The following is a 14,295-nucleotide window of genomic DNA, read 5'->3' as shown; positions in this document are numbered from 1 at the left end:
ATTTTAGGCCTTTATACATGAAGTGTAAGATGACACCAGTCACAGGAGAATTCTAACATCTTGAGTGATCAAATAAAGGTGTTTTTGATTTAGCCATGATTACAATATCAGAAGCAATTAGAACATGTTGGTTCTAAAGAATGTGTCCGATCAGTGACTCCACAGGAGCAACATGGAACCACCAGAGCAGCTCAATCCACCCTTGATAGTGATAAGTCTTTTAAAACATGATGTGAATAGGTTGGGATGTAAGGTCTGAGCGGTAAAGTGGGGATGCAGGGTCAAGAGAGAGAAGACCTTGTATATCATTAGAAAGATGAAGATGGTTTGCCCTTCCATCACCTTGCTAACCATTTCCACGAGCTCAGCTCAGCACAGCTCACCTGAAACAATGCAAAAACTTGCTTTTAAAAGCACTCCCCAGCATCATAATAAGAAAGATATTGCTGGCACTCGTCTACCTAATTTCCTGCCTTGGGTTCAATTTGCTCCCAAGTTCTTCTCATGCAGGAAGAGTTTCCTGATACTCTGATTTGGAAAGTCCACCTCCTTTTATAGATCTTCTTGGCAACCTAGCATTATTCTTGCATCCCAATTTCAATCCAGGTAATGGTTACAACTGCCTGCTGTACTAAAATGCAAAGGGGCTATATCACTCCCTAAATTTCTTCACCTTCTCCACTGTTGTAACCCCCCAATGCCCACATCGCCAGGGTCTCTTGATAACATTTCATAGAGTAAGTCAAGATGCGTAGTAAAAGCATCTCCTGTTCTACAACTGCCCATCAACGTGGCCCTGCCAACTAAAATAGCAATAACCTAACAGTGTTCCTGGGATTTCTTAACCCTGTTCTTACCTCCTCTAACACCTACTTCTCCCTTGCTCACCTCTCCCCTCCCACACCCTCCTCACTGCTGCAATTTTGTAAGTTGTTCTTTATACTGTTTTCAGGCTGTGGTTCAATTGTCATCTTGTGCATGCTGTTTGTTTATTTGTTCTCATGTAAAGCACTTTGGAGTAAAGGGCTATATAAATTCAATAAAATACAAATACAAATACAAAATTTCTACTGCTCCCTCATATTGCCGGAATTACTAAATGACCCACCACTCGATGTCCCCTAAAGCATTTGACTTGAAAGTCTACTTTGTAAACATAATGCTGCTATAATTGAGTGGGGACTGGTAAAACCATGTTTTAGGTGTGTAGGTAGTTGGATGGTGTCTAACCTCTGACTCCCTTCCAGCTTCAGCTATGTTCTTAAAGTCATAACCGCTGTGATCTGCGAGGGACCACCCTTATTAACAGAAAAACTAAAATTACTTTAAGCCTGTGTTCCATGGGAAATCGAATTCTTTTTCTGTTTCTTGTGTCTACAACTTGGTCCAGCCAGATGTGTGTGCACACATTCCCCCTCGCCTTAAATCATTGAATGCATCAGACCAAATGGCAGCCTCCATGCAGAAGGTGGTGGTTCCCAATGCCCATGTACCTTGTTCCTGACCCTGCAGACCAGTGGCAGCTTACAATGTTGCCCATATGGATAGAGGAGGAAGGCAAATGTCTTTTATTAGTGCCTGCAGATGCTTGGGAAAGACTGGCAATAGGTTTATAGTTAAATGTGTTACTACGATATTCAGAAGGGTGGGGATTAAGGCATGTGAAACATAAAGGGACCACATCTCTTGCAAAGGGGCTATTTATTACAAAGATTTGGGATAAGGGATCTAGAAAGTCCCATATGACCACTAAGAGACAGGTTGTGCAATTGAACAGAAGAATTTAATGAAGTCAAGTAGTGACAAATCATTTTTATTGGAAAGAACAAGGGATACAAAAAGGTTACAGGTCCTGTCTACAAAAGACAATATTTTGGTCCTGTGGTTTTCCACCATTGTGCATGTTGAATATATGGGAGGCTTGCTTCATTGCTACAGCTATAAGCAATTCATTTTATTTTATTTGCGTTTTTATACAGTAATGGCCCTACCCAGAGTTCCATACAATGTTCAAAGGAAGGTGAAAAGAAGTTACAATAGTTTCATATCAGGATCTCTCCAGACCCAACCTATGATACCAAAGCACTTCAATGTGTGAACACAGCTGTATGCACTCTATATGCACTCTACACTGCATACATATTTTTGTTGTAATCAGCAATATGTTCATTCTCTTTAAAATTGTGTTCACATGAACAGAAATAGAGGTATGCTTTTTTGGCCCATATTTAAAATGCTCGTAAAATGAGAACTATTGGTCAGGTCACCAAATAGAGTGGAATCAAACAGAGTAGTGTCTTTTAACATCTTTTGAATTACATTACAATGTTATATTGTGATATCTTGCACATTATAACGATGGGATGCGGGAATGCCTTCCAAGAATTAAATGAAAAGAAGGCTGAATGATCTACTGATCATCAAACTGTCTGTTCTTACTGGGCAGCCATTTCCAAAATAGCACCGGATAAATGGTAGTGATGGCGGCAGCTGCTTATTATAAAGGCTAGAGGCAAAATAACACAAATCAACCTTTGATAATCATTGGACTGGCATCTATCCTATCCACAGCACACATACTCATATACACGTACGACCTTGTAAGATGTTGGAAAGAGGCCTCTGGCATACTGTGCCTGTTTATTTTTCCTGAGCTCGTAAAATTCCTCTCTTATGCTTGCACACTCTTGCAATAAACACCTAAACATAGATAGCTTTTTATAAACTGGCAATGGAGGAAAGCTATAGACAAGTGAATTCTGGGGCTTCATTTCATAAAATGTTCACTGGTGCAAGTGCAATTCTGTACAATATCAGCACTAGGGCAAGTATTGCACGGTGCAGCACTCATATTATGTGAATGCATTTCTATACCACTGACGGAAGGGCATGGAATTAGCACTATTTAAGCACTGCCTTGGATTGAAAGAATATGTATTTGCACTATGGTAGAGTTGCCACTATGACAATACCGTGACAAAGTTCACTTGCAACTGTGCACATTTTCTGTAATGAAGTCTATGGATGCCATCTCAGCTGAAGACACCCCGCCCGCCAATTGTTTGGGAACACTGGGCCATAAAAGTGAATTTGCATGTTCACATACATGAGCTTCAGATCTTTGCCCCTGCATAAGGTGTCTTGTCTGTGAGCTCAGGGAGCGACTGACACTGCCACAAGTGCATTCCTGCATCACAAAGGGTTGCACGTGTTCTTGTGGCAGTGCCTGCTTACAGTTGAGGCTCAACAGCTTGATTATCTTTGATGTTGACCTTAATCTTCAGAACGTCATGTGTAATAAGGCTTAAACGTTAATCCCTCCCTAACTGACTCTCTTAACACATTGGGGGTCATTATGAGGTTGGAGGTAGCCCTGGTGCTATTAGCGCCATGGCTACCCCCTTACCGCATACCGGGTCTGGGTTCCCTGAATGGGGAATTACCCGGCCATTTCAACCTTGGAGGACCCAGTATTTACCCATTCAGGGAAACCATCCCCATTCCCATTTGAGCCCCCATAGGGCTCAATGGGAATGGGCACCATGCTAACAACGGGCCCGTTGTTAGCATGCTGGTCCTTTAGCGGCTCCCACTAAGGATGCCTGGTAAAACCAGCCGCCCTTAGCGGGACCCGCTAAAGGACCTCGTAATGCGGCGGTAAGTGGTTAACGGCACAAACACCTTTACCAGCGCTGTTAACCCCTTACTGACAACCTTGTAATGACCCCCATTGTCTCCTCATAACAAGGAACTGACATGTGTTTCTCCTACTCTCTGCAACCTCACATACTCATCCTCCACGTGAGGATCTTCAGATCTGTAGAACGCATAAAAAGGAGGAGGGCAGAAACAAGGTGGTAGCATTGAGTTTGGGAGAGTTGAATATGATTTGAGGCCCTGTTTTGTTCCTGGGTTGCTGAGGCCATGCTTGGTGGCAATGCTGTGCCGTTCATTCTCTGCTGAGAGGCTGAATCCATGAGACCATCAAGCTGCAATTCCCAAGAGAAGGAGCATGCAACTGCTTCCAAGAAAGAATCAAAGAATGACGCTGAGGGCTGACTCAAACAAGTGGCCAGAAAGAGAAGGAGGTGGTGCGAGGTCACCAGGGCACAATCTGCTCTCAGAGGTTGAGGCAGATGCCAGGGAAACCACCTTGTTAAATCTCTGATGGCATCAATCTGCAATGGTCGGTGAGCGACACTGAGCGACTGAAAAAGATGCCATTATAGCATGCTGGAATTTGTTGTTCCAAGGCAATGCTGCAAAGTGATGATAGATTGAATAAAATCCATTGTGAACTATGTTGGGAGTTGAAGTCCAGTCATTCACCATTGTGGTGCAAGCAGTGAAGAGAGAGAAAAAGTAAACCAGAGAGTCTTGTTTGTTGGAATTAGTGATTCCGGCACTTCACCTCCTTACCGCATACCGGGTCTGGGTTCCCTGAATGGGGAATTACCCGGCCATTTCAGGAAAAGCAAGTATTACTGAGAAGCATAGGGAGAACTAAAGTGAACAGTTGTCTGGGAGTCCTGACAGTGTATATCGTATAGAGGGGTTCAAAAAAAGAAAGCGTACCAGTGACAATTGTTTGTTGGAATTAGAGGTACTAGCAGTTTGCATATTGTGACGTCCTGAGAAGGGAAAAGTGGAACAAAGTAAGTGGGAGTCCTGATACTCCCCGACGTGGTGCAAGGGGGGCTGACAGAAAAACATTCTCCAATAGAGATGTGCCGACTAGATTAGTCCTTTCAAGACAGGGGTGGAGGAATACTGAACAACATGAACTATGCGAAAATTATAATGGTTAGCCACAGTGAGGTGCAGCCCAGCAAATAATAATCAGGAAATAAAGTGGAATAATAGGAGGGCCAGCTGTGATAAAAAGTAATCATGGAATGAAAGAGAATCAAACACTTAATGCAGGTGTGGCTTGTCCATAACAGGCGAGTGGGCGCTGACCCACCAAAAAGCTTGCCCATCATGGAGGAGCCATGATAGATCAGGAGCACTGCCTAAGCTGCGTGTTGCTGCAGATGAGGAGCGCTCCTGGGCTGGCTTAAAATGTCAAAGGAAAACACTATTTCCTTCCGATAAATCTGTTCCCAAGTCACTGATTTCAAATGGGCGATGCAAGGCTGGGGAATTTTGCTTCTGCATCCTTACATGGCCTATTATGGATGCTGGCTGGGGAACTGCATGTTTGTATGTCCCTTCACATACAAGCTGAGAGGGGCACCGCATCATCAGCGCTATGGTTCCTGCATGCATGAGAATGAACCAGGAAGCACTCTTAGCTTCCTGGTTTCTGTTCCTATGTGCAGGAGTTGGAGGCATTTCTACAGCAGAGTTGAATCAGGATTGGCGCTGTCTGCAGGTAAGATTTTTATTTTTTATAATGTATTAAAATGTGTGCTTTAATGAGTAAGTGTGTGCATGCCATGTGAATGAGTGACTGAATTTTGTGTGTGAATGTGTTGTGTGAATGTGTATGTGTGTCACAGGGTGGGGATTAGCGGGGTGCACAACAACACATCACTACAACACAATTTTACTTGGCATCTAGCATAGATGCCCTGTAGAAAATCATCATCCTTTCTTTTTTCAACGTGTGGTTGATAAAAGAAAGGACGATGTGTTATTATGTGGCTAAAATGGCATTTAGGGCAGCCGGTCTAGCCCTTTCTTACTGTTGCATTACCTTTTTCTGGGCATCAATGATAAACCAATGATGGTATGTGTTATTACATGGATAGACTGGTATTTTGGGTTAGCCAGTCTAGCCTTTTCCTACTGTTACTTTACTTATTTTTACTTGGCAACTAAAACAAAGTGAGCATGATAATATTGACGTGCTTAGAATGGCATTAAGGGGAAGCCAATCTATCCCTTTATTACTGTGGCATGATGTTATTTTATTGGGCATTTATAGTAAACCAATCATGACATGTGTTACTTAGTTCTCTGTCTGCCCTGTCCAAGAAGAGAGTCCACAACCAAGCCTACGTCTCTGCGGCCTCTAACAACATGGCCAAACTCTTTAAGGAGCCGACCAATCCTTCTGCAGTTTCTACATCTCCTGTTTCTCCCATACCCTCTGTATGGTTCTGGCTCCTCACTTCACAACTAAAACTCAGGACATCTTGTCCTCCCTCTCATCCTCCTCTCCCTCTCTTGGCCCCCCTCTGGCAGCCTCTGCCTCTCCTCCTCCTTTCTTCTCTTTTTCTCTGACAACATCTGACAATGTTTCTACACAAGTCTGATCAATGAAAGTGTAGTCCAAACAGGTGCTCCCCTTCTTCTCCAGAACCATCAAGGGCCACATTGACACCCTCGCTCCGCCTTGTTTGCCACTGGATCCTTCACCTCTCTCCTCAAGCACTCCTGTGTCCACCCCCTCCTTAAAAAGTCTTATACCGATGCTACCTGTCCGCAAACTATCACTCAATCTTTATAACTGCTTTCCTGGACAAACTCTTGGAAAAGCTGGCCATCTCCCAGCTTACACTCCACAGTAAATATGTTGGTTATCTTCATGACCATCAGACTGGCTTCAGAGCCGCCAGAGACACGGAAACTGCTCTCCCGAACACCCATGAAGATCTGCTCACTAATCTTGACTCTAGCTCTCCTTCTGTCCTCATCGTCCTTGACCTTTCCTCTGCCTTTGACATGGTCAATAGTACCATCCTGATCAAACGATTCTGTGAGAACCTGGGCATCACGGGTCAGGCCCTGGAGTGGTTGACCTACTTCCTCCTGTCCAACTTGGATCCTTTCTCTCCACCACTTCTCTCTCCACATGTGGTGTTCCCAGTGCTCTATCCTCTCACCCTGGCTCTTCAATGTTTACTTGACCCCTTTGGCCCACCTGATCACTACCTTCTGCTCTAACTTTCAGTCTTATGCGGATGGACTTTCAGGCCCCCGTCTGCCTCCTCTTCTCTCTTGTTCATTTCTGACTGCTCCCGCTTTCCCCCTCTCTCTCTGGCTGCCTTTCTTGGGCCGGCCCTCTTCCTTTGCCTTCCTTTGAGGCTATAAACCTTGGTGTCATCTTCAACACCACTCTTTCCATCTCTCCTCAAATCACAGACCTTGCCAAGAAGGCTCACTACCAGCTGCACTTCCTCAGAGGAATTCTTCCTTTTCTCAGTTTCCCCCACAAGCCCACTTTCTCCAGAGCCCTGGTTCTATCTAGCCTGAACTACTGCAGCAGGCTCTTTCTCAGTCTGCCTTCCTCTACTCTCCGCCCTCTGCAACTAATCCAGAACAGGTCTATAGGACTTGTCCTTGGCCTCAAGCCCATGGATCACATCCCTCCAGCCCTGAAATCTCTCCACTGGCTCCCGTTGGCTGCAAGAAAATAGTTCAAGACCACTGCATTTTCCACAAGGCTTTCAGCGCCGGGGCCCACACTATATCCAAAATTCTCTTCCTAAATTACTTCCTTCTCAAGCCCTTCACTCAGCTACCTCAAACTCTTTGAGGATCAGATGGTTCTCCAGTCATAGAGTGGGGTGTAGATCTCTCTCCTCTGCAGGTGCTTCCCTCTGCAATGGCCTATCTGCCTCTCTCAAACTTGAGCCAGACCACTTGAAATTCCGGAAGCAACTCAAGACTTTCCTTTTCTCCTCTGCTTTCTCTCTCGCCCCCTTGCTGATCTACCTGTCTCCTGCGCTGACGGGTTACTTGCCTACCCTTAGAGCTTACTGGGTACACGTTCCTCCATGATCAATCTCCCCTGCATTGTCTATGGGCCTTCCGCACACTTATGGGCTGTAACTGTTACTCGCAGTTCCCTGCCTCCTTGCACTTACCCAGAGCTGCACTGCCCTGGCTGCACTTACTCTGAGCAATGTTACCCTGATTGCACTTCTGCCTTCACTCTCCCTTGCACTCCCCCTCCTCCCTTCCCGCTGCATTTTACGTCATAGCACTTGCACAATCTGAATGACACAAGGCCTAGTAAGGTGGTTTGTCTTGTCATCCCTCTGTCTTCCCTGCCTTGTCTTGTCACTCCTAAAAACACTTGTGTACAGGCACACTGTGAATGACATATCATATCATATCATATCCTATTGGCTAGGTTGGCATTTTGGGGCAGCCAGTTTGGGCATGCCCTTTTCAAAATCTGGGCATGATAAAGAAAGCATGTTAAGTGTTATTACGCGTCTAAACTGGACGGCATTGCTCAGCCAGTTAGGACATGCTTTCTTATTGTGTCATGGCATTTTAAAAGGCAAAACAAAAAGGAGTATATTTGTTTGTGGAGATACTGCCATATACTGGCAGAGCCAGTGTGGAAATGCTATCTTATGGTATACTTACTGCCATCAGGTGCAAAACAAAGATCCGTATGTTCCTATTTAGGAATTCTGGGAAATCTATGGGCACAGCCAGCGTGGACATGTTTTTTATACTGGCACACATTGTGGCGAAGGCATCATGAAACTGTGTTGGGAAATGCTCCTGTGCACTCTTGGAGAATTGCAGCTATTTAACTTTTTGATAACCTAAAAAACGAATTACAAACTGTATGTAATTTTAGCAAGTTTTTCACAGAAAGTGTGCTGTGTAATGCAACATTTTAAATATTTTTTTCCAAAAAATTCTCCATGATTAAACTCCCTGAAATTCCTCGTGTTTGGTTAGGGCTCCCTCGATATGCTCGTTCACTCTAGAAAATATGTGTGAAATATTTACACTCCTCCAAACAAAAAATTCACCAGCTATCACTGACTTAATGTGATCAAAGTATTTTATTGTGACTATTGTGACATGAAGATAATGACGTTTGTTTTCTCTCTACTTAATTTGTGACATCATGATTGATGGTAAAGCACAAATGATTCAGGGCCTGATTCATAGAAGTGTTTTATAATGGTGCAATGCCATAGGAAAACATTCCATGAATTAGGCCCTCAATGTCAAGGACAACTGTGTGGTATGAAGTAGACAGAGGTTGTGTTCTAAGTTTTCGAGGGTACCTACATTTTTAAAACCTTAATTTATTTTCTGTAGTTGATGTAAACCACTCAATGTTTCAAATATCAACTTTTCAATTAAACTAATTTTAATTCTTTATAACATGGACCTCTGCTTTCTACGGAATATGTTCAATGCTTGAACTGTTTTTGCTATCATCCCATTCTGGTCAAATGATACCCATTCATAAATAGTGTTTGAAAGCTGTGTTTGGGGAGTGGATACTAACTGGCGTCCCAGCGATTTACATTTTCAAAACGTGAGTGAAATATTTAATCCGAACTGGCATGCCATTAGCTGAACTTTCTCTTAATGTACTGATGCACAAAATGGGACTGTACGCATACTGTGCGCCAGTCATACATTGAAAAATGTTTAAACTTAAGAAAACAATGTTACATACTTTTTCTCTCCTTTGTACCATTCGACTTGTGCTGCCGGAACAGCTGCAGTTTCACACCGTATCACTCCACTTCGACCGAGGTTAAATCCGGACGGCCGTAGTTCCAAAATTGTAGGAGCAACTGTAAAATAGAAATACGTTTTCAGTGAAAAAGCTACTATTAAATATTAATTTACGTAGACTCTTTTGGAAATATAGCAACCAGAGGCAGATATGATTAAAGCTATTGAAGAGGAGCACATCAACATCAGGTGTGTGCATAATAAATAGTAAATAAAATGAAATAAATGGAGGATGATTTCTGGTCAGCCCTAACTAGGCATAGCCACTATTCCTAACAAAAATGATTTATTTAAACCTGCATTTGTAGAGAAAACCAAGCATATAAATTACTCTGAGAGAATGTTAAATTAAATCCCAGAAAGCCTTTTAAAGAAAAACACATGTATAGAAAGCAAGCATGTGAGCAGTTTGCACCGTTTTGCTAAATCACACAGATAAGCATGCACCTAATGGAGAAAATGTACATAGTGAAATATTTTTATGAACATGATTTTATATTTGCAGATATAACATGATGAATGTAGGCTTGATTATATCCTGTGCATTGCACATACTGCACCCGTGAAACTGCTGCGACATGTATCTGGTTTGCCTATGTATAATGGTAAACTGCTGAGCTTTAATCAAGTCGATGGAAAAAGGACGAGCATTCTCCTCCTTAGTACCTGAGGGGTTTCCAATTATTATCATTCAGAAGCAGAGATTCTTTCAAAAATCATCAAGGGCGCATTGAAGCTTTCCAGCAAAATGTAACTTTGGTGTCCCTGCCCGTTTACAAAATCAGTTTGAAGCATAGCTAGCATGATGAATAAAAGCAAGGTACACGTTTTATACATTGTAAAAAAACACATTTTACGCTATGCATACATTGTGTACTTTTTTGTTTGCTACACCATCAATAATCGATGTTCCTTTGGTTACTAATGCTCTATATGATGTTGTTTCATAATTTTGTTGATAAACAGGTAGAAAGGAATGTTTCTGTGGGGTGTCCATTAGACAGAAAAAAAGCAGATTTTTTGCGAGATATATCAACATTTTCCCCTTTCATTTTTGAGATGTTCAACATACATTAACAAGTGTATGTATGTTGATTACACAACACGCACACACACTCACAACACAAATATGCATTGACATGCCCCTGGATACAGATGAACAAAAAGCAAATACGTTTTGGCGGTTCTCTCAGCATTTTATGTATACAGATACTGTATAAACAAATACAGCTAGGCACACAACCGCAAGAAGAATAACTTTGCTGAAATGGATTATACTCTCAGAAATGAAGAGATGGCAAAAGAACGTGAAAACACACACAGAGACACACAAACACTCACCATTGATGTATACAAACATACAAGACAAATCAAAAATGGATACACTGTCAGGTGTCCTGACCCATGTTCAAGTTATTATGCTGCAACATTTGGTGATGTGGGCTTAGAAAATCCAAGATGGCCGAAAAGCCCACATTTGCGCCAGAATCGAGGAAAACCGTGCAGTTTTGCGCACACCAAAATGGTTGCCTGACCTGCCACCCACCAGTGCGAGCGTGATGGGCCAAAAGCGCCATGAGTGAAACGTGGTGCCAAAGGAAAAACAGCAGTGCCTGTTAGCTCAAAAAGTGCTTTGAATTTGCCTTTGTTTCTCTGAAATGCAAGCTCAAAGTGCCTATTTCAAACATTGCAAGATATTCAAAAATCTTACTGAACACCAGCAGACGTCTGGTAGAATGAAGTCTGGAAAGATGAAGAGCCTAAAATAATGTTCATAACAAAACTGGCTGAGCTGTGGATGTCAGCAGCTTAAGTGAAATGGGATTTAAAGCCACTAAAATCAAAATGTTTAAAATAAATGAGTGACCTACTGTTGAGTGGCACATAGGTTGCAACTGTTTAAATGTCATAGTTTTGAACTTAGAACCAGCGTTCTAGCTGCATGTGTAAAAATTGTAAGTTTGATTTGAATGAAGAAAAACTGGGAACAAAGTGACATTTAGCTGAAGCCTGGTTTAAGGAGATTGAATTCTGCCTGACAACTACCCCCGACAGGAGTGGAAACTTGCCCAGCAACTGCATTCCAAGGCCTGGCCTCCCTTCTGCTGCACCACCAAAATGAGATCACACCTCTCTGATTGAATCAGAGGAGGGGCACCTGGGACTGCAAGGGAAACAGAACAATGAACTTTCCTTGGCTCAGGCAAATGTTAAATTAGTGGGGTCGTAAATGGCTTCCTCTTGGTAGAAACTGGGAGGAGCAGTGCCTCTGTGAGCCAGCAGAGCTGGAGGCGAGGACAGATAGAGATTCCCCCATGTGCTTTGGAACCTAAACCACACCCATCTGGGCCAGAGCATAATTTTAAAAAGATGGATAATTCATAGTTCGGAAGTGTAAAAATTATATCAATAATATCATTATTCCTGTGATTTTCTGTGCACATTTTAAGAGGTGTTAGGACTCTGTGGTATGTTCTGGGGGGTAGTAGCGGAAAATAGGGTGTTACTCCGAATGTCTGTATGTTAAAAATCTGACGCTTTATCATTTGATGCCCATACTCCTTGCGCACGTTTGTGTAAATTCTGGAAAAGTTTAGAGGTTGTGTTCTGGATGAAAAGGGCAGAATTCTGTCAGGAGTGGACACAACATCTTACAAAGACAGGGATCGGATGGTTTGGTGCTACAGAAAATATGTTAACTGGACATATAATATTAGAACAATTGTACATAGATAAATATGCATTTGGATCAAAAATAGATTTGTGTGCAAAGTGACAAGGGGAGGATCCTCTGACCCATAAACATACCTCATCACGATGACACTTCATTTCCTTCCCCCAATCAAGGGAGAGAGGAGAACTTGGCCAATGATAAGTTGTGAAGGGCAGGCTTAGTTATGCCCACGCACACACCCATTTTCAAAAGACATAAAAAGACCCACTGAAATCCAGGTAGGGACATTCACTTTCCACTTCAAACTGATTTCTTGCGAAGCATTTTGCCGGACCAGACAATATCCAGAAGACTCCAGAACCAGAACTTAAAATCCAGACTTTAGAACTTGCAGCAGAGATACCTAGTCCAAAAGCTGAATCCTTCTCAGCAGGCCTCAGAATCCAGCCACCTAACCAAACTATTCAACAGCCGGGCGAGCTGTTTGATTCTGGCTAGAACCCTGGGCCAGAACCCAGAAAGCAGAGCTGTATCCAGACCGCCGTGCAGTGCCGATAGAAGACCAGACCAGACCGCCGTGCAGTGGCAGAACTTTTGCCAGAACCAGAGATCCAGACCAGCAGATGAGAGCTAAACCTGTTGACCAGATCTGTGACGAGGCCCATTCCTTCCAAAATTAGGAGTGAGTATCCTGAGAACTGTGCAAACCAATCTCTTTATTTTAAAACAATCTAATTCAAACCATTTCCTACCTATAGAAATTGTGTGTTCATTCTGTGATTTCAAACCTGTGAAAGTGTCATTTGCCATTCTGAATCATTATTTAATTTCTGAAAATCTACCTCCACAAAATCGTCTGTATCTTTTGAACCATATGTGCTAGGAACGAGATTTAACTTTCATCTTAAAGCTAAGAATCTCAGGTTTCTACTCCTTATAGTTTGTCCGTAATCGCGCTCGACACACTTAGAAAAGTGCCGCAAATTGCAACTAGCTCATTTCACCACTTGTAAAAAAATAGCTGCTTTTGATTTGCATTGCTGAAATCCGTTTTCAACCTGATAATCCCTCATGAATCACTCATAGTGTTGACCTGAAACAATCTTAAGTAGCTATCACCTACCCTGAATCTCCTATAGGGAATTAAAATCATTTTGAGCATATTTTCACTTCTTTGTAACTCACATTTAAAGTATTTTTTGCCTGTGTTTAAAAGCATACTGGTGGCACTAAGCTTGCTAGGGGGGAACTGAATTGGTATTGCATTTGATGGTATTCCTGAAAATTGTGTACTCGCCTTCCATCTCTTTATATTGCATAGGGGGGGAGTGAATTGCCACTATTTATAAAAGTGTGATATATATATATATCTTGTTTAATTTTTCAATAAATCTTTTAATTTGCAAAACAAACCTACTTCTTGGCTCAGTGAGGTCAGGGGGATTCAAAGAGAGGGGCGTTATACAAGGGTTTATTATCCAGATCCATGAACTTGTCATAAAAATATATAATTAAGGGCTTCCCTTGGGCATACCAGACTTGGCATTGACTTAGCTGGAGTGCTGAATTGAAGTCGCTTAACAACACACTCAGCAACAGCATTATTGTAAACACACATATTGAGCCACACACACACACACACAGGCAGACATTTGGTATTGTCACAAATAAATGCACAGACACACACACACGTACCTCACTGGCACACATGCACAGATGCAAACACGCACACACACACATACAGACATCATTGGAAAACACAGACACCCACACATACACAAACACAGCCATACATAGAAAGACAATCCGCATGGGAAAATAGAAACATACAGGATGTTTTAATCGGGCAACATCTAGTTTGGGGGAATTTTCAGACTACCCCAAATCAGGTGTGGTTATTTTTTATATATTGTTAAACAAAGTTATACTTAGGACCTGGGATACACCGGATACACCATTTTAACACTATTGATTTCATTTGGGAACATACAGGTTTCTTAAAAAGGCTATTTATTAATAAACAATACACATAATAAAACCAACTAAAAATATAAACGCATTGCACATCTTTTCCATTCTCTGTGAAATCTCGATGCCAAGGATTACTACCATGATTAGTGATCATATCATATCAGATACCTCAGGGCTTTGTGCACAGAAATACATGCTAAATA

General features: G+C 42.3%; 1 protein-coding gene across 1 annotated transcript in view; it reads right to left on the bottom strand.

Moving 5' to 3' along the window:
* NEGR1 (neuronal growth regulator 1) overlaps positions 1-14,295 on the bottom strand; it is a 2,727,005-nt gene that overhangs the window by 541,903 nt on the left and 2,170,807 nt on the right. The window contains exon 5 of the mRNA XM_069642755.1: positions 9,386-9,506. Within this exon, the coding sequence (XP_069498856.1) occupies positions 9,386-9,506 (121 nt within the window). The remainder of the gene's footprint in view (positions 1-9,385; positions 9,507-14,295) is intronic.

This window comes from Ambystoma mexicanum, chromosome 1q (assembly GCF_040938575.1).
Source record: "Ambystoma mexicanum isolate Mex_15411 chromosome 1q, UKY_AmexF1_1, whole genome shotgun sequence".
Lineage (NCBI taxonomy): Eukaryota > Metazoa > Chordata > Amphibia > Caudata > Ambystomatidae > Ambystoma > Ambystoma mexicanum.
The sequence above is the reverse complement of the archived record's forward strand: the minus strand, read 5'-3'. Positions and strand labels throughout refer to the sequence as shown.